At 33.9% G+C, this 22,299-nt stretch overlaps 1 protein-coding gene across 1 annotated transcript; it reads left to right on the top strand.

Moving 5' to 3' along the window:
* The first annotated feature begins 30 nt into the window (after positions 1-30).
* Positions 31-11,167, top strand: BuGZ (Bub3 interacting GLEBS and Zinc finger domain protein). Its single transcript, XM_018539539.1, has 6 exons — positions 31-451; positions 1,738-1,864; positions 1,941-2,338; positions 2,956-3,325; positions 5,041-5,503; positions 10,761-11,167. The coding sequence occupies exons 1-6, from the start codon at positions 411-413 to the stop codon at positions 10,871-10,873; spliced, it is 1,512 nt and encodes a 503-aa protein (XP_018395041.1). The 5' UTR covers positions 31-410; the 3' UTR covers positions 10,874-11,167.
* The last annotated feature ends 11,132 nt before the right edge of the window (positions 11,168-22,299 follow it).

Here is a 22,299-nt window from a genome sequence, read left to right as displayed (position 1 = left end):
TTTTTACGTTGATTTCTATACAACGACTTTATAGTGCACTGAGTGTATACTAATTCTGCCAGGAAAAAACGCTATTAATTTTTCCGTGATCTATTTGTAATTTGTAAATATTGCGTCATCCCTAGGAAATCTATTCATCAGAGAAGTTCCCTAGTCCTTGGAATCTTAAGGCGCGCCACGTTGGCCATTTCCGGCGTCGTGTCGGTCCGCGGAAAAGATGCGACGGCCATTTTGTATTATCGGTTTTTGCGTGTGTGCGCGTGTGTAGTGTTACGATCGCTTGTGATCGCCGAGGATTCTTGCACTTCTTGTGTCGTGTATACTTGCAACGTATACGTCGAATCAAAAATCGTTTTACAAAAGAGAAGTTACCGTTAATAGCAACAAGTTTCCGATAATCGGGAGGGAAAATGGGTCGTAAGAAGAAGAAGCAATCAAGACCCTGGTGCTGGTATCCTTTTTGTCTCCTCAAAGAATGCGACGACGACGACGACTTGCAACGATCGCTTTTACGTAACCGTAATTTTGGAGCATATCGTTAGCTTTGCGATCACGTAGCGAACAACTATCGCTGTCAGCCGGTGATTTATGCAGCGGGTGTCAATCTTCTCCTCCATCATAGGAAGAGGCTCGAGGAACCGACACGGTGTGTGGGTTCCGCGGAAGGCGGAGAAATCGATACGCGATTTCCTCGCGTCACCGCGACATGCGACATCTCTTGTGTATACTTATACATAAGAGAGTGCAGCTGTTTCCACTGTCCTCGCATTCACGCGCATTGCACGATGATGTAACACTACCGAGAGACCTTCCACGCGGAAGCGGTTGAATCGGATTGATGTTATCTGTCCTGCAAAATTAGCAATAATCTTTGTATTATCTTGGATTCGTGATTCTTAAGTCTTTTTTTAAGTTTTTTTTTCCACTTGACTGACTGTCTTTGTGTGAAGTAATTGAAAATATGCTTTTCTGATCTTTTCAGTGATTTGTAAAAATGTTTGAATGATGTAAGAGCTATGAATTAAATGCAAATCATCCTTAAAGAATAAATTTAAAAAATCTAAATTTTATTTTATGGAATCACGTGGAGTAATCTATGAATATTTTATGATAAGTAGAAATTAAAAGATTTTATTTGATAACTACTTACTGAACAGTGTAAATTGAACAAAAATTTTTTGTGTAGACAAATCAAGAAACATTTATGTACAATTTTGTGACATAAAAATCAATCATAGTTTGAATTTTAAAGTATCTATTTAGTTACATGCATTAATTATGAAACATGAAATTTTGAAGGAAAAGTTTCGCTTGTGATAATCCTAGATGGAATTAAGTAATGATACATTTTTTTTTGAGCCACTAAAGAGTTTTCAAGTAAAATTTTGATTTGAAAAATAAAAAATAATTTCGAAAATGTCTAATTTTAAGGGATAAATTTTGATCTCTAATTATTTACGTCCTTTTTATTTCTATTTTCTTGAAAATGATATGATTTTTAAATTCATTATTTACAATATATTACTTATTTAACAGACTTGACTAGATGTATATTCTATAAATTCGTTGGACTGAAATATCATTCTAAAGAATGAAAATTAAACTGGTTTTGTAAAACAACAGCTCAATTTTTAATCATTAAAAACTAATTTTACTCTAAAAGTTTTAAAGATATTGTACAATTAACTATTATTTAAATCTTATTCTGTAAATTTCCTTAACACTGTACTTCAAAAGGTATTGCAATCGTGAATTCGAGGATGAAAAGATCCTTATTCAACATCAGAAAGCAAAGCACTTCAAATGTCATATCTGTCACAAGAAACTATATACTGGACCAGGACTTAGCATACATTGTATGCAGGTAAATAAGATTGCATTCTCACTGTCTTAGTTTTTATCTGTTCAATATTATTTTAACATAAGTCTCGTTTGTACAGGTACACAAAGAAGCGATAGATAAGGTACCGAATTCATTGCCAAATCGTAGCAATATTGAGATAGAGATTTATGGGATGGAGGGTATACCTCCGAACGACGCAAAGGAACATGAGAGACAGCGAAACGGTGGTAGACCTGGCTCGCCATCATCCGGCGAGGATGAGCCAGTGCAAAAGAAGCCAAAACCTGAGGGTTTGTTAGGTTCTGCGCCAGGTGCAATACCTGGTATGGCAACTGGTCTACCAGGGATGCCACCACAACCAGGTATGCCACCATTACCTGGTATGGCACCACACCCAGGTATGGCACCACATCCTGGTATGCCACCACATCCTGGTATGCCTATGCATCCCATGATGCCAATGGGCCATGTAGGACCTCCATTTATGGGTCCAGGGTATGTATTCCTCAATTAACTGTAATATTGTATATCAAATGTCTTTATATAAATTTTATTGTCAACTTTTTTATTTCTTTTTAACTGTAAATTTCCAATTACCTAGTCTTAATACAGTCTAAAATCTGATAAAATTCAGTAAAAATTATATTTTATAAAGAATTTCGCATTATTTAAATTAGATAAAATGAGTTATAATGTATAGCTTATAATGTAATAAGCAAAAAATGTGACCTTAATAATGGATAATTTTTGAGTTTTGATAGATTAAAGATGTAAAACTTGTGCTCACGTAACACTATTGATAGCTAAAAAATTGTTCCTTGACTGAATCTTGTGTTTATAAATTTGTTCACACACTACATAATAAACTACACCATGTGTAAAAACTAATGTATTTCCTAATTTTCCATATAATTGTGCGGAGTTCTTTCCAAATATCTTTTTTTGTAAAGAACTGATTAAGTTCTTGTAAGCATTTTTTATATCAAATAACCTTAGCTTGGTTTTTTTTGTATATAATTAATTAATAATCCTTAATATACAAACGTTCATTTTAAAAATTAACAAATTATATATTAAATCTTCTTCACATAACTTAATCTTTTCTTTTCTAGCATGATGCCAGGCATGTCGGGCATGCCTTCCGGTATGCAACCGCCAGTTTCAGGTGCATCAATCCCGCCAGCGCGTCCTTTGTTCCCGAGTGCCGCTGCTGCAGCCGTCTCGACAGCAGCATCGACAGTCGCGTCGGTGACCGGATCCGCACCTCTTGGCACTGATTTTAAGCCGATCACATCGGTGGCTAGCGGTGGCGGTTCAATAGGTCCAGTAAAGCCGACATTCCCCGCTTATAGTAGTGCATGTGATTCTATTGGTACTACTGCAATCGGCAATAGCCTCGCTAATAGTGATCAAAAGGTGAATCTTATTGCGACAACTGGGGCCGCCAGTAAGATCATTCACCCTCCGGAAGATCTCAGCCTAGTAAGTTTTTAATTTTTATTCCTCAATTTTTCTAATAATCTTTTCTATTTTTATCAATATTATCTTTGAATTAGAAGATATAGATAATTTATGTGAATAATAGCATATTAAATAAGACTTAATTTTTAAAAAATAAATTTTTGTTTCTGAAAAAAGTTCCTTTAAATAATAAAAACTATTAAGAATAAAATAGATTTTAAACAAAGAATTTGCTTAAACTGAAAAGTTACGCAAAAATATATTAGCTGTATTTAAATTGGATGAAGCAGCTTGTCTGTTGGTCATTAAAGATGTATCAGCACTTAGCTAGTCAAATGACCACCACATTCAATAAATTTCAAAATAATTAAATAGTTTTTATTAAATTACAAAATGATTTCTAAACGCTACTGTCATGTTTAATCTTTAGTTTGCTACTTACTTCTAACAAAATTACTAACTAATTTTAAAGAAATTAATTTATAAAGTGAGGTAAAGAAGCTCTATGTTGATTTCCAATACCAACTTAAATTTGCATTTATAATTATTTTTTTATTGGTAGAATTAAAAGCATGCTACGTGTATTTTATATATAATATTTTATATATAATATTGATAAGTATCAGCATTATTTCTTTAAAAAGGAAGTTATATCGTTGCAAAGACTAAATCATATTATGAATACAATTTGGCAACATCGCACTAAATAATGAGGTTGGTCATCTTGACTTGTAATCAGTACTAATCGGTACAGTACACCATTGCACTCGAGGCCGCGTTTTCTTATTCATATTACGCGTGCATTTCATTAGTTGTACCATGTTACTAAGTCTCAGAAGGCACATATCAACAGAAACAACATTTTCAAAATTCAAGTATTACAGATCAATTTTTTCTTAAATTCGATAAACTTGTTATATTTTGCAGTTTATGTGTTTGTTGAATATTCTAGTTTATATATTAATGTTTTTTATTTTGTTTACTTTAACTTTACGTTTTCTTACATTAGATGTTTATTGATAATGACCTAACAGAGGTCGAAACGTTTGTTTTTAAATTTCTGTTTTTAATTTTTGTTCTTTAATTTTTATTAAACTTTATATTTTAATATAAATGAAGGTATTTACTGTTAATATTCTAACGAATTTATGGCTTGTAGCCCTGTTTCTTAATTGTTTAAATTTATTGAGCCTTATTAAAAAAAAAATTATGTTTTATTTTATTCTTGTTATTATTTATTTTTTATTTTGTTCTTGTTAGAGATATTATACTAGAAAAATGGTCAATGTGTGCACTGTTTGTCATAAGAACATATGTTACAGAATACTATTTTTTGTAATTATTTTCTTGAAAACGGTACCGTAAATTGACTTAAAATTTTACATGTAGAAACATTGCTTCAATTAATTCCTCTGCGTTCATTTTTTATAAATTAGAAATCATTTATATGGTTGAATATATAAATAAAACGCGTACGAGATGATGAACAATACAGGTTAGATTTCAACTTCTAACGATATTATTTCTCTTAACAACATCTTCTTAGCTGTTGTTAATGACAAATTTGTCACCATTTTGTGATTAATGAATGACAGTTAGTACTTATAGAATAGGAAAAGTAGTTCACTAATGACAATTGTTTAATAATGACATTGTTAAGGCTTATATAAGAACCGCTTTGACCAAATGTGATTTTTTTCGCTTATTTATATTTAAACAAATAATTCGTTTTTCAGGAAGAGATTAGGGCAAGGCTGCCAAAGTATCAGCGCCGACAAACTGACGAATCTGGGCGATCGGTACAATCAGAGGCAGTGGTAACGGCGGTGAGCCAACAGCAGCAGGCTGCTGCCCTGCAACAAGCGGCAGCGCAGCAGCAGCAAGCAGTGCAGCAACAACAGCAGCAGCAACAGGCGCAACAGCAACAGCAAGCAGCTGCAAATGTTGCAGCGGCCGCGTTTCAGGCGGATCAACAACAGCGTCAGCAGCAAGCGGCGGCACTGAACGCATTACAGCAACAGCAACAAAGGTTCCCACGACCGCCGCAGGCGGTTATGGTACCAGCCTCGGCTGCAGCAATGCCTGTCAGCTCAGTTGCGTTGATGGCTCCTTTAATGCGACCTACCATGACCCTAGCCGCGCCTGCTCTCATTCATGGAGGTAACATGATGCGACCGCCCCCCATGGGCCTGCCACCAGGTAAGTGTCTGCGGGTTTGAGCTTTACGAAAAACTCTACTCGCCACCCTCTTAAACCCCCCTCGCCCTCGCGTACTCGACAAACAGAGCTACCCTGCTGTATTTTTTGTCCCTTGTCGTTAAAATTTGGAAATTCCCGTCTTAGTACTTTTTGTCGATTTTATTTCCAATTACCCTCGCCCCACCCCTCCCCCCTTACCGGCTGTTGAAGACAGTAATGTTAATCAATCGGTGCACAAGAACAAATCGTGTCACAGTTAAGTTTTCTTTTTTATCATACGTGACGTTTCGAAAAAAGTATATTGGATTATTCTATGTTCTCCGTTTTGAAAATGATCTTTCCAGGAATGTTCTCTTGAACTTTTTTTGCTTCAAGGATATCGCATATCTGTAATTTAACAAAATCAATTACTATGTTGTTTTAGAGTACGAAAGAACATTTCCGATGGAGCGTTTATATTTAACGATTCATCATTAATTATATTTAACCAAGCATTATTAATTATCGAAAATTTAAAGCTTTAAATGTCTTACGCGAGTAATATCGAATTAAGCAGATATTTTTTCGGTAATGATCGATTAACTTTTCCTTTATTAAATAATTTAAATTTGTTGATATATGCCATCGGAAATGCGACATATATTCTTATACTTTGTTAATACAACTCTCATATATCACCTTTATCCAGTCCTACTCGGTCGATAAACTAGGAAAGGATTTTTGTCTACAAACGAAAAAGAGAAAGTGCCGGATATTAATCGAACAATAATTTGACTTACCTTAGTTTAACTCGGTTGTACGTTGCATTGCAATTTGTACTAATTATTTATGACAACAGCCATTTTTATTCTTTAAATAAAAAAGACAATGAGAGCATTGAGACAGATAAACAAAAAATAGACTTGACATTTAGGGGGGAAGGGGTCAGAAAAATATACAACGTGCGCGAAATTGCGTATACCACTGACTCGAGACGGCAAAGAGAGAGAATGCGAGGCGGGAAGAATATCACAATTATTCAGATAGAAACTATAGAGATCAAGATTCTCGACCGAATGATACGCCACAGAATCTCGACGACACAGCGTCTTGTAGTCCTTGTTCGTTGATACGTTTTAACGGTGCGTTTGCAGGGCGCCCGGTCACTCCTCGATGAGTGTCGAACGAACCCAGTCTGGTTACTAAAACCGTGTTTTACAATACAAGCGCTACAAGGTTGGTCCTTAGCAATTAGCATGCGGTGACATGGCCTATATCTATATACATATATATATCTATATATATCTTGTTATATTTATTATTATTCTTATATATTGTTGATTAATCTTGTCATCATTGTCATTAATACACCTACATGTATGCGTATATACGTAATATATATATAGTGACTCCTGAAAACTTAGAATGACGGTATAGGAAACTGTTTGAGCAGATTTCGCGAGCCACCATGTATATATTTCTGTATATTCGTAATATTTTGTCACTGGGCAGGTGGGTCGAGCGGCCAATGACACGTTCCTTTTTCCATCTTAACTCCAATTTCTTCGACTAATTTGCCACAGTTTGAATACATTTGTTTTTCTAAGAATACTACCACAGATTAAAGTAACGAAAGTCAATAAAACACAGTCTGGAAAAAATATAGAAAGTAGTTGTATCGCTGAACGATCGTTTACAAATTGATCAAAATAATTACTCATTACTCTCTAAATCTTAAAATGAATCTCACTCTTAGTGAAATCTCATTCTTAAAGATTGAAAATTGAACTACTCTTTTCCAAGACTGGTTCACTCTTTAAAGTGAGATTCTATTCCAAAGAATTTAGAGAGTACGTTGATTAAAATCTAAATCTGATCAGATACTGGAATTATTATATGTGATTAACGAATATATAGAATATATTAATATGGGTATATAAAGAATGGAAATAATTGGAGTAGAACAATAAGCGTCGATCAGTGTTGATCTTAATTGCATTATGAATTATTAATTAAAAAATTATTGCACTTTTTATTTGCTAAGATTGCACAATATTACTAAATTCATAATTGTTATACAATTGTTATACATTACACTTACAAATTAAAACGATCATTTTATCACTTTTAATTGTTGTTTGAGTATTACTTGATATAGAATTTTAATAATTATTTATATAATTGAATTATTAATCTCTATATATAGAGATTTTATTTCAAAAGGTAATTTTATATATGATGAATTATCTCTATTTTCCAAAGATATTATATCATTCAATAGATTTTTTTCAATCGATTGTTCACTGATGCATCTATCGTATCACGTTTCTAAATTAATATTAGATATCTTTATCGGTACATCGTAATACTTGTCTTTCCATTTACGATTTTATACGTTTTTTTTTTAAATTGTTTTAAGAATTATAGTTTGATTTTTGTACAATTTCTAAGACAATTCCTTGTGTAGTTTATTATGCGGAAAACGAAGAAAAACTTTCCGGCCGCTCGGCCGTTACAATTTTTATACATCTCTTTCATGTATGATTTCTTTGTTTCCTTTCCGTTCCGTTTTCTCAGCTTCTTTATTCACACTCTCTCGATTTAACCATATTACTCTTCTTACGACTCACATATGCCATTATTTACCTCGCCAGCAGCCGTGTTACCATCTTGTCTCTTCAGTATTACTTATATATTATATATAGCTTGGAATCCTGGTGTTGTGATACAGTAGTGGAGAAATTGCTTCCTTGGGCACGGTACTGACAGTCGTTCGAAGTTGTCGTTCCAAAGAAACAAATTATAATTACAATTATTTTTCTTTCGCAATGTATTCCTTCCTTCTTCGCATTTGATAAATGATTATTGTGATAAATCAATCATCTATCAAAGTCATTATAATTTGACGATTTCAATTTTTGACAGTGTATGAAATATCGCTGATTTATCGAATCATTTTTTTATCGATAAATTCTTTGATTAATTTAAATTACTTTTTAAATTTTTACAGGACGAGAAACACTATTGCGCTGAATAGTGTCATATTTTGTGACAAAAAGTACAATGAAATAATGAATTATAACAAATCTTATTCAAGGAAAATCTCTATAAGATTTAAAAATAGATCTTTATTGTCTCTAAAGTTTAATTGTAATTTAAATAAATTTATACTCCTTAAATTGGATAAGATCGTAAAATTAAACTTTCGAGATTTAAATGAAGTAGAACTTCAAGAGATTTTTATATCTAAATAGTGGAACTTATTTTGTTGTTTTGAAATTTAAATAAAATTTTTATTTTTTAATTTTAAATAGATTTTTCTTACAAATTTTCTGAACAGATTTAAGATTTAAAAATTATCGAGATACCAGATGTTTAAAGTAAAATTTACGAAGATCTTTACTTTAAAAAAGTCGATTTAAAAATTATTCGAAAAATTCGCGATAAGTGGCTCGTGGAATTTGGGATGTTTTGCAAAAATTACATACGATAATAGTAAAATGAAATATCGCGAAGAGGGAAAGGATCGGATATTCTCACCGTGCTCGCCGGTGCATTTTATTTTATTTTTAAAATTTTTTTCTCATGAAAAGTAAAACCTAGCAACGAGAACGAACGTAATGTATCTCCCTCACACCATAGCCTAGCTTTTGTGTTACACAATGAAAGATTTTAGATAAATTGAGCCGAGCAACAGTAAGTAAACGACTTCACGTTACCTACTTATCACTTTTACGTTCAATCGAGGGTCCGTTTGATTAACACAATTTTTCTCTTTATTACACTACGCGACACACACCAAGTATTGCTAAGTTAAAAACGTATAAAAAAGAAAATAAGATAAAGATCGTGTTAGTACAAAAAAATTTGATTTTTCTCGTGTTAATATAATGCTTCCGAGAATTTTAAACCAGTTATTTTACGTTGCTTGCGTGTTATAAAAAAAATAGCAATGCCGTAGGCATTTCGAGAATTAAGCACGTTTTTGGCGGCGATATCCTTGTTAGAAGAAGTCGACTGATAGCTGAACGATCTCCGCGAGCTTCCGTAATATAGTTTGTAATATCAAGCCGATGTTGCGTCTTTCCCCGAGTGAGAGTCATTCTTTGTATGGTGTGAGATTTTCTCTGTGTGGTACCACCTTCTTGTCAGTTTTGTTTGTGACTTGTATTGCGTATGCGGCGCACTGCATGCTCTGAGCTGAGTTCTACGTACATTATGTACCTATCGTATACGCATATCTAGTTTGGTGATTCGCATTGATCAACGATTGCTGGGTAGAACGTAGTACGTGAGCTGCTGAGACTAGATTGATCGGGTAACATAGTCCTTTGGACTTTACCTGAAGAGAGACAAGAGCTCTTGTCGCGAAGAAGCGCGCTTCTCTTAAAGGTCGATCACGTGGATTCACGCTCGGCCAGCTAACGCTTATCTTGGCAATCAGAGATTCTGATTGCTCGAGAGGGCAAAGCGCACTCCGAGCGATCAGAAATTAACTGAATTGAAATCTCGCGGATTTATCCCAATATGTATTTCTCTCGATGCAATAATCATTCGGCTATCAGGCAACTTCCTTTTCAGCGGAACATAGGTCTGAATTGTGGCTTTGGAATGCTATTACACTATCAAATCAGAAAAACGTAATTATAGATGCACCGATTGTGAGTCAAATCTCAATTTAACTTAGTAGCTAAATAATAGTAATTAAATTCATAATAATAATTAAAAATATATAAATTTTGGAAAAATTTAATCTTGATTACAAAATTCATTTTTATTAAAAAAATTCTTTTAATGGTATATATTAATTTTTTAGACTTGATTATTTAGGAAAATATTATTTCCTAATTTATTGAAATATTTTTTAAATAATATTCAAAACGCCAATATGATTCTACGACTTATTTTGTGTTGAAGATCACGTAGTCCTCCAAAAACGAGCATGACATACGACATAGTAATAGAAACTTTCTTTGTCAGAAATACATTTAAAAAATTTAAACTACACACATTAACACAACACACAGGACCCCTAATTATTTTGTAACGTGAACAGTCGCGACGTAAGTATACCTGGGGATTCCGATCCCCAATTAAAACTGAGTGAGAGAAAGAAAGAAAGATCCTATTATAGGATCCGACGAACAAGACGTCGTTTCGTTCAGGCTCTAGTAATCAAAAGCACGTGTATGCCGCACGTGGGCAACGTATTGTTTTCTTTGCCCCCCGCGATATTCGATTGCGGGTCGTACTAATCTTTCACTGCGTTGCTTTGCAGGCATGATAGGAGCCCTACCACCGGGTGCTGCGATGCATCCGGCTTTCGCCGCTGCGCCGATGGGCTTTCCTGGACCGATGCTGACGCCGATGATGCATCCGCGCTTTAGATGATCGCCCCCCATGGACGGGCCCAATGCTCCGCCGCTGCACTTCGTGCTGTGGGCCCGCCCCTAATTTTCGGGGTTAGGACCCGATCGAGGAAGAGACATACACAAACGAAAGAAGGAGAGAAAGAGGAGAACTAATAGAAAAAGAGAGAGAAATGAAGCGGAAGATAATCTATATGGTAGAATTTGTTTCCCGTCAATTCTCTCTCGCAAGATCTGTTTTTTCTTTTTTTTTTTTAATCATATTGTTGAAAGACGGAAAAACAAAACTGAATGAAAGAGAAAGAACGAGAGAGTGTGTGTGTGGTGTGTGTGTGTTTGTATATGTGTGTGTGTGTATGTATGCATATATGTGTGTGAGACAGATGAAAAGAGAGAGAATGGAAGAGAGAAAGAGACACACGCACTCACATAACGTGAGTTATAATCGACATCTGAAAGAGTTCCTTCAAAGAAATCGGATGCGCGTTGGAAACGGTCAGCTTTTTTATTTTCTCCTTTATGCTACTTTATGAAATAATACAGCGGTCACGAAACGTTAGCCGTTCTCGTTGACTGCAAGTGTATGTGTGTATGGGTATGCGCGCATCTATGCTACGTTGGTTGTGTGCCAGGTGAACTAAACTCAAGCAAGTCACCTTTTCTACGGAATGAAGTAAAGATAACGCTCTGTAACAATATCGTCGTTTGCCCTGTGCGGAAACGCCAGTGCAAACTATGTCTATCGACTTACCTCGCAGTCTTTCTATGCATCGGACAAGCATTGTACCTACTGGTACGTCCATCGAGATTGCGTTGCTTATTCTTATCGTGATAAAGAAACGCGACGCGCAAATTTAAATCCTCTCGTACGAGAAGGATCAATCGGGACGATCTAAGGATTCAATACGAAAATTGTACAAGTCCCGTAGTTTATGAAACCAATCTAAATAAAAATTGCGTCTAAAACAGGTCTTATAAATTACGGACTTATTACTTTGTTTTTGTAATGAATCATTCGGTCATAAGCGTGAGGTAATTGTGACGCTATTGAAATTTTCAATGACATGAATAAGTCTTTGTGCGCAGTCATTGAGTCATTAGTAATTCTGATCTGATTTTTCTCGAGTACTTTTCATGAGTATAGACTTCCTATACATGGTTGTATAAATAATGCACACGGTATCGTGTTTCGAAAATTTAACAATTCGAAACAAGTGATTAATAGATAGATTTAATATAATTGTAAAAAATGTTAAAAGAAAGATATATTTATTTGAAATATAAAATTTTTTTTAGAGGATCGTATTGTGACCGCATAACATGCAATAATTGTTATGTCTTTAGATTAAATACGTGAGGACCAGTTCTATCGTTGAAAAATCTGGGTCACATTTACTTTCATAAAATTAATGACTGACCCTGCAGTTCTTCAGGAAGTGATTGTATTTTCAGCAATGACGAAGTGTCACGTGCTTTTCCCTCTTAAAAAAGTTTTCCTCTTTCGCGTATTAGACCGTTTCCATCATGCGCTATTCCCTCAGCCTTCGTGCACCTGCAGTGTCCTTTTGAAGAGGCACGATCGCGGATAAGGTGGCGCTTCACGCTGCAGCTGGATGATTATTCACTTGACGAAGTAGAACTCGAGATAAGAGAGCACTTTCAAGACAGTTCCGTTCCGTGATGTTTAAATTTTTTTCTCGATTTACCGAGTAAACTTGAGGTAAAGATTCCCGGAGGAATCGAGGACGCGAAAATGCTTAACTTTTTTTTTCAAATAAAAAAGAAAACTACAGTTGAATTTGCTTAATAATCTTAGTGTGTGAAGCGGAAACAATTAATTTTATTTCAAACTTTTAGAAAATTGAAAAAAATGACGGACGAGTAATAAATGTTTATGTATAGTAGATATTTCGAAAGATTTATAGACAAGTAGTCAATAAGCTACTTAAGTTTATTTATTATACATATTGAGAATTAAGCTTATAATTTGAATTAATTATCAAATCTTTAATTATCTTTGACTACTTTTTATTTTATAAAGTTCTTTTGTTTTGGATCAATTCCATTGCGCGTCTTCGATTTCTCCGTGAGAAATAGAATAGCGTGTGTTTCTTTTTTTCGAACGAATAGATTAAACCTTTGATGTGTTTTTGGTAATGTCGAAAGGAAGTAGCGATGACGAAGAATAGTCTCGGTATGATACACGTTTTAACTTAGCCGGTTTCACCAAATTGCAGTATCATAGAATCAAGAGCATAGATCAACGCAAAAGAGAAATCGGGTGTACACGTTACAGTTTAAAACACATTTGCTAGCCGCAGTGTGAAGATTCGGTCGCCTCAGGTTAGTCTGTCGTAAATTTTATTTTGTTAATATTGCGAGTCGAGCCGAGGCACCTTCGCGACGCACAACAAAGCCACAGAATTGATCTATCAAAACATTTTTTTATTTAAAAAGTTTATTTTATTAATTTACAAAACTGATCTATAACAAATTGATCTAACTTCTAAATTACTGCTTCAATCAAATTTTAATGAATTATTTATAAAGTTTAATTAGAGAAAAAAGACATTCGCAATTGTTGCATTCAAATTTTGCGATATATGAAGGTCTAAAAATAGAAGAATGCGTAACAAATAATTTTTACATATAAAAAAGTTATATATGTATAAGGTTTTGAACAAAATTGGTTTACGAGGGTGATCGACTCGGCTCAAGAAAGTCCCCCTTTTATTCCTTTGCCAAAGGAACAATGTTGGCGACGCATGAGTGAGTGGTAAGTACGGAGGGTGCTCATAGAATCGAACACCAGCTCTCTACACTCGACTCACGCCGTTTTCTTCACTCTTCCTTTATCACGTCTCGCCAATTCTCACACCGATCGTAGAGCGTACTTGTTCCCAATTTTGAGCAAATTGTATTGTGATTATTTTTGTCTTTTCTAAAAGCTTTTACTTCATTCCGTTTATAAATACTCAAATGCGATTCGTGAATTATACGATAGTACGTATAGTCTTTATACAGCTTTAATGTATGTAGATATCGCACTTTGTTCTACGATCGGACACTATTCCTTCTTGTCCTCTATACAAAATTTAGCGAACTTTCCCAGTCTGTCTACAAAATTTGGCACTTCCCGAATTTCTTATATCTATTCTCTCGTCCACTTTACGCCTTACTGTCTACTATACGCTCTTATCAGTTTCTACTCAGGGTGTCTATTGATAACGCTGACCGGAATGTCCGTTTCTACGTGAAATTCCTGTTTGCTTCTTATATGTTAAGTCCATCTATAAGAGACGCACTGTTCCTACAAGCTGTAAAAGATTGTTTTAACTTTTTGCAGTTAGTTGAGAATAATTGTATCGTTTTAATGTCTTAGAGCTTTAGAGCAGTTGAAATATTTATCGATGTCGACTTAATTTTAATATTCAGTTATTATTTGTCTCTTTCCAAAACTAGAGTTAAACTAGAAGAAGAATAAGATCGAACTGAGATCACACAAAAGTGATTCACAATCGGTGAGAGAGACTGGATGTGTCGTTTATCGGTCGGCTTTATCGATGCCTATTAATTTTCCTGGCTCGTCGATCCTCTTTAGAAAAAGGGGAAAAAGTAAATCAAATCATTAATTAGAATAAAATTCGATGTACGTGTTCGTTTGTTGTATACCCCCCGAATTAACTTTTCAGTCAATTTTCGTTTCTAGGTACGATCGATTGATCGTCCCATATGAACGAAAGATTGATCTGATCGGGCCGAGGTTTGAGCGAACGATAACGGAAGATAAATTGTTTACGCCGTAATCGTTCGTATACGTGGGCGCGTTAACGAAGACTCGAAGATTACTTCCTGTATTGTTGTCTTCAGTAGGCACCCTGCTGCTGGTTTTCGTTCTTTCGACCATCACTCTCGCCCACCGTCATCGTCCGGTACTACTACCGACGCCTCCTCGACCAAAAAAATACAGAAAAATAATAGAAATGAAAATGAAACAGCATTGAAAGCGCGCCGTACAACACGTGTACGTACCAAAACATGATCTACGCATCGTTATTATAATTCCTTTATTTTTCAGGGGTTGTCTTTCCGAATCTCCTCCGCGGACAGACTATCGCTTTACTCTCTTGCAAATAACAACGCCTCGCTCGCGACCGTTCCGAGGGCCAGGGATTATTGACTGCTCAAGGATACAAGTAAATTTATTAAAATATAAGACCATTGACAAACGATCTCTTTTTGTCAAGTGCCTGTTTAGATAAATATCGGACTCGAGAGACGAGGCTTTTCAAAAGAGTAAAAAGTGAGAAACGAAAGTGAACGATCAGTTCCATAAAACTCAATTACGTAATATCATCATATTACGTAACTGATAGTAACGCTTTAAATGGCTAATCGATCCACTAGAAATCAAGCCGGGTTTCAGTTGTGCGATTTTTCTTCCGAAAATAGGAAAATTAAAATAGAAAATAATATATATTATTGTTATATAATTATTTTTTTATATTTATATGGTTTTGATATTTATATGGTATTCATATATTAATTATAATTATATAAGTATATATCATAATTATAATTAATATATATGGTTATATAAAAGTTATATGTAATTACAGAAACATATATTTATTGAATATGAAAAAAAGAAGTTTATATATTATACATAAATTTATGAATTTTTATAATTATTTTCTAAGGATAATTAGATGTGGGATAAAATCAATAATCGCATGAGCTAAATCCGTAGGTTTCCTTCGTTTCTTTCTTTCTTTGTTTTTTTTTTATTTCCGTAAAGAGGAGCGCGTTTATGTAAATCCTCGCACTTTGGCGATTCGGCAGGACAATCTGACAGCAGAATTTGGAGATGTAGAAGTTCTGTTATTTATTGAGTGTCATATTATCGACATGTTCCGAATAAAATAAAGAAAAAATTAAGCTCGACAGTTTTGGGCATAGTCTGCTGTTCTGGGATATATCGATCTCGCAGTCAGATTCCTCGACTCTATCGAGTTTGTTTTTGTGACAAAGTCAACGGAATCTCTTGCACGTCACATTTATATAATTATATATCTTAAGCCCGGTTGCACCAATATTACTTGATTTTAAGCGAGATTTAAAACCACCTATCTCGTATTAAAGCCAAAAGAGAGACAGAGACAGTTGAAGTCTCGCTTAAAATTGCGATCACGTTGATGCAATCGAGCCTTAATATACTAATATTGTATGCTTTTGCATCCTTTTGTCTGATTTGGAGATTGAAAAATAATGTGATTTTCTCAATCAAAACATTATCGCTAGATCCGTATCCCAGAATTGCGGGCGACAGCCACATATTGTTTCAACCAATCACAGCAATCTCATCGCTGTTGGACCTAATCGGTCCCTTGCCTCAAGGCAGGCGATTGTTTGGACCTACCGTCCTAGAGTCGAGGCAACCTAGTCGCAACCTTCCGATTTTCTCCAATCGACATCGTACACCAACAAGAAGAAAAGTGAACGAGCTCTTCTTTGAGTTTCAATTTTCAGTTTTGAAATTCAAGTAAGAGATTGAAAAGAGTGCAAAAGCAAAAATTCTTAATAAAACTCCAAATAAATTTTTATTTTATTTTAGAATATTATTTTAAAATGTTTTGATTCAATATAACTCGAAATTATTCTACATATTTTTAAATTTTATTTGAATTTATTGTTAATTTTATTATTTAATATAATATTGTTTCTCAATGTATCTTTCTCAATATATGATTTCATACTTGCGCAATAAAATGTTTCAAATGTATTATTTACCAAGTTTGTGCTTACACATTTTCTTCCAGACAGTAACTCGATTCGGCTTTTCGAATTGTTTAAGATGCATCAGAATTGAAGAGGGAATAATAAAATCGGAGGATGTGACGGTTCTCGGCTCGGCGGATGCGTGGCTGGACCGAGAAACAATATTAATCGTATTAATCGGTTAATGAACCACTGGTAAATCGTATTAACCGATCGATCGTTCGGAACGTCGAAACGAGAGAAGATGTGTTCAAATGTGTAGAGCGATGCAATTAGCACGTATCTCTATCGACAAATTTTAATCCTTTCAAGATGCTTTCTGATCGCTTGGCTTCTGTAGAAAGACACGCATTCTTAATTAACACTACCGTTACGGTTGGCAATTATTTAGATATTGTCTTTATAAGTATTTTTAACTCCTGTTTAGCGGAGTCCGGGTCTTTTTTAAAAATCTACATAAAACTAGTTTATATATAAATTCTAAAAAAAATTAATATTTATTAACAAAAGAAGCATTCGTTTTATAGAAAACGTTCTTTTATTGTATTTCCTTTTTTTCTATCTAATTCGAAAGTTATTATTTTCTATTGATTATTTTTATATTTAATTTAATTTTCTAAAAAGAAGAAATATTTTTTACAATAAGACGAAAATATTATAAACTTTATTTCAGAGAAAAGGTATTAAATGTCAAAAAGGTTACAAGGATTGATTTGGCAATTATTATAATTGTAACATTTCTATTATATTATTATTATTATTATTATTTCATTACTTGAAAGATCATCAATTAATTTCCAAATTAATTTCTAAAATTTTTTTTTTATTTATCGCATTATCTCCAAAAAGTGTCGAAAGGATTAACAATGTATAATTGCAACCCGGCTGCTCCGTCGAATAACTGCGAGTATTTTGAAAATTACCTGCACTCGAAATCTCTTGTTTTCTTTTTTTTTCCTTTTTAATTGACGGCAAAGTTTGCGAGAGCGAATTTTTGCCGAACAAAAATTTCGCGGCTCTCGTCTTCGACAGTTCGATCGTATCGTAGAATGCTTAGCTGGTTCTCTCTCTCTCTCTATATATATATATATTATTATATGTGTATACCGATCGTCCTGTGTCCCTTGCGCTCGCGCGCAAGAACCTTGCCTTCCCCATTTCCTTTTTAATATCCTTATGTTTCCTTTTACGCTAATAATGTCTTTACACTTGGTGACAGCGGATGCACGATATTCGCTCTCGTGGGGATCGCTTTTGCTCGACGAACCGGTAACACGGTCGCTCTTTGTCATCCTAATACTATTATCCCGCGGCTCGGTCCATTCGGGAATAAAATGCACCCTCTGTGGGATTATTCCTACGCGACGTTTCTCTCCCTCGTTGATTTTAGAATATTGTGATAAATTGTGGTCTTATTTTATACATGGTAAAATTAAAAAATTAATAAGATAAAAGTCGGTTATCAGTATGTTATATAATCTCGTCCAAGCATACGATATTAATTTTTTTTGTTTGGATAAATATCTATTTTTGTTATAATCTTTGTAATTACAATACGTTATTTATACTAAAAAATATTGTTTCTTTGTCTAAATTAATTTAATTCATCTTTATTTTTTTGATAAAAAATGAATGTACTTATATGAAACATTATATTTGACTTAAATTATACATATATTTTCCAACGAAAGAAATCAAGATAACTATAAATTAATTGATTAAATAAACAATAATTTTCTTAATTTATATTATTTATAAAATACTTATAAAATTTTTAATAGAAACCAAGAAATATGTATCCGAGGATCAGGCAATTGAGAGTCAGACGTGATTCTTTGTACGTAATTAATAATTTATTCTTTAAAAATATTGAAAAATATTGAACGTTTCGACTCTACTTTGGAGTCATCTTCAGCATAACATTCGAAGGAGTGAAGAGATTAGTTATGCTGAAGATGACTCCAAAGTAGAGTCGAAACGTTCAATATTTTTAAAGAATAAATTATTAATTACGTACAAAGAACCACGTCTGACTCTCAATTGCCTGATCCTCGAATACATATTTTTTGGTTTTTAAATATCGAGAGTTCGTAAGGAAATTATCATACACTTGGCTTTTTTAATAGAAAGACTAAAATCGATAATTTCACGTTTTAATGTGGCTTTTTGTTACATTTTTTAATTTTTGTCTCTTATCTCTATTTTTCAATGACTTTTCATGTATAATTTAAGTAACACAATAATTTTTTGGATAATTCTAGAAATTTGTTCTTAATGTTCCGGTCATTTTTCGTATCAATAAGTGATTCGCGCGAATTGTGTACGTAATTTTCCATTGCAAATTATTTAACGATGCATCGTCGAGATGTTTTATCGCCTATTCACTTAGGCATCTAACGACGCCTAATGTTCTAAACAGCTTAGACCTGCTTCGCTTAATAACGATGTATTAGAGAGTCGATTTACAGGCAATTTCAACGGCCACTTTAACTTGGACGTGTTGAAAAAAAAACAAACGTTTCCCGAGAAAGCAAGGCCGACTTTTTGCGAACGCCGCGATCCTTAGCGAGAGGAGGGCGATTTTGCGGATCAAGGAAAGACGAAAGTCTCGTCCCTGTTCGTCGCTTTATTTCCGAAGCATGGACCGACCGCGGGCGCTCTAGACGTAGCTTTCTATCCTTCTACAACCTTGTTGTTTTCAGCCGACTGCGTTACGAGCAGAACGGACAATAATGATCGAGGAAAGAAAGAGGGAAAGAAAAAAAAAAGTAGCGAAGTGACACAAGTGTGTGTATCCATTCAGATTCAATAAAATTATTCGAACAAGAACACCGAGCGATCTTGCGATCGAAGTCGCGGCATGTCACGATCGGCGAAAATCGCCGATTGATAAAAAAAAAAAGACGGGAAGAGAGGAAAAAAATAGAGATTGATTGAAGTGAAAAGATTAGGAGGAATCAGGCTGTGACTTCGAGCGTGACAGCGCTCGTCTATTTTATTTCAGCTACATGATCCTTGACCATAAGAGAATGTTTCACCATGTTAGCATAACAAGCGGTATCTAATCGAATTAAATCTCGCATTAAGTACATTGAATTGAATACAAATAAAGAGTATAATTATATTCACAATAAAAAATTTAATTCGATAAAAAGGTTGATATTTATTAAATTTAGCATGCGATTGAACAACTGAATTAAATTTGTTATTAATTAAATTCAATTTGTAAATAAGAAAATCGAATTAAGTCGTATAAGATTAGTAATTATGAGAATTGAATTGGATTGAACAACAGTAACGGATTCATCATCTCGAATGAAACTATAATTAAATCAAATCTGCGTAGTTTGCGCGGAAATGTTTCGAGGCTCAGGGAAAAAGATCGCTCTGATAACTTGATATAACTTGAGTAGATAATCTCTCCTGCGAAAGTGGTTCACTGGTAACTTTCTATGAGACTGTGGTTTCTCATCGCTTTCGCGTTCATTTCCCTTCTTTCTCGGTGGAAAATTAATTTCTGCGATTGCGAAAATCATGAGATGATTCTCATTTCTACTGTTTGACTAGCAGAAATCTTATTGGCAATGTATCTCATGTTACGCCGCGTAAAAAACTTACAAGTTGTATTATAATCACAAAGAAATCCACGCAGAAAAGTGAATGTAAACAAGAAATATCCAACGCTTGAATGATTACAGATACGAATTAATACAACGGTTAAATAATTTTGTAATTTTTTTCTCTCATCACGAAAGAATCGATAATTGAAAGCGTCTCACTTTCAAACCGTTTGAAGATCGTGTCTTGCATAATGTGCATTGTTAGTGAAGCGTTAATACAAGACGATTTGCGAATAGACTATTAGAAATTGATGCGACGACGTTTAGCTGCAGGCAAGATTATACAACAACGTTCGCCATGGGCGAGAGCGAGTTGCGGACACTCCTGTGAATGCCGATGGCATAGTTCGAAAGTCAAATGCCATGGTGCCTTTTGCGAATCAATAAGGTGCTTCGCCAGGTAAGCCTGTGTATCGATCTGCTGGTGTAGATATATCTAGGCCGACGAATTTTCCTTTGTTCCACAAAACAAAGTGCTCGATCGCATGTCGTTGAGTGTACGGTGTAATTGGTGACCCCCCTCCCTCCTCTTCTGCGGTTAAAAGAACATCCGGTTTCAGAACACCCTATGTATTGTCGTAATATCGCAGAGGTTAACGTTCGCGATAGTACGACCACACAATGTATCACGATCGGTGAATGAAGTATAATACAAGCAAAGCTATAATATTTTTCAATCATTCGCGATCGTTTACTCGTATCGTAAATCGATAAACGATAAACATGAAAATGTAAATAAATAATAGTTCACCTTATAGATAATTTCATCATCGCAATATATTTCATGAGAATTCATGCTCTTTTCTAAGACTACTCTCTAAATTCTTTGAAGTGCAGGAATCTCACTTTAAAAAGTGGAAATTGATCCACTCTTGAAAAAGAGTGATGCAATTTTCAATATTTAAAAATAATATTTCACTTTTTAGAGCGACAATTCACTGTAAAAATTTTAGAAAGGATCAATAAACGTTACATGAGTTATGAGAATTTCTCTTTTTTAAAATCAAGCTAGTTTGACAATTTTCGCTTTCTGTATTTTAAAATTATTATCGTTACGTCTTCAGTAATTAAATATTATACACTATACAGTAATTAAATATTATACACTCAAACAAAAGCATAGTGACAGCAATTATAAAAGTGACAAAATATATATATAGAATTAATGTGCACAAGTGAATAAATTATTTTATAGTTACTACAATTCTAAAATAATTGAACTGTAGATATTAATTCTACATAAGTATAAAACTCATGTATATAGTTGTCACTTTTGTATTTTTCTCTAAGCGTAATTATTTCGTCTGCGCGATGCAGACAATCTGTGATTTTATAGAATTATTTTCACGATTTATATTTTTCTGTGTTATAAATTTCTTATTCTTTCTTTTTTTATTACATGATCCATTATTTCTTTGTTGACACATTGATATTTTTCTTTTGCTTTGTTTCATAATGATTGTGAGTCATGTTTATTCTCACGATATCTTGGCAAAAATACATAATTATACCAATTTGAACAATGCGCCTATATTAAGAACATTAATTGTATGATTGGCGCGGGATGAAGGAGCTGTTTTTCCGCTGATTGAACGTTTTAATTAATGTTTATCACCCTGAAATAAAACTGGTCCTTGGTCTAAAACAAGTTTTATATATATATATATATGCGGCAATTCCTTTATCACAATTATTTAATCGCTTAAAGGACAATTAGATGCCGTAAATATGCGGGCATATCTTCCGGGTATTACCGATAAGTACGTTCAACTTTTGAAAGCTCTCAGTTTAATAAAAGACTAGAATCAATTGAATAATGTTCTATTACATATCTTATGAAATGATAGAAAAAAAATAAGGAACAATTAAAAAAGATTTTAATTAAATATAAAATTTCAAAAATTCAAGGTTTTTAATATCTTTACTATTAATATCTATCACACACAATTAATATAATAATAATAAATTAGACAGGGAAGAAAAACGAGAAAGAAGAGCGAGCAAGCATATAGTCTTCGAATGAGAGGAATTCAGGTGAGTAGGTAAACCA

The sequence above is a fragment of the Cyphomyrmex costatus genome, unplaced genomic scaffold, assembly GCF_001594065.2.
Source record: "Cyphomyrmex costatus isolate MS0001 unplaced genomic scaffold, Ccosl1.0 scaffold216, whole genome shotgun sequence".
NCBI lineage: Eukaryota > Metazoa > Arthropoda > Insecta > Hymenoptera > Formicidae > Cyphomyrmex > Cyphomyrmex costatus.
This window is presented reverse-complemented; position numbering and strand designations above follow the sequence as displayed.

Excerpts from the sequence above, each read along its gene's own strand:
- BuGZ (XM_018539539.1), top strand. The coding sequence starts at position 411 with ATGGGTCGTAAGAAGAAGAAGCAATCAAGACCCTGGTGCTG. Across the intron at positions 1,865-1,940 it reads TTAGCATACATTGTATGCAG|GTACACAAAGAAGCGATAGA; the intron begins GTAAATAAGATT and ends TCGTTTGTACAG. Across the intron at positions 3,326-5,040 it reads CTCCGGAAGATCTCAGCCTA|GAAGAGATTAGGGCAAGGCT; the intron begins GTAAGTTTTTAA and ends TTCGTTTTTCAG.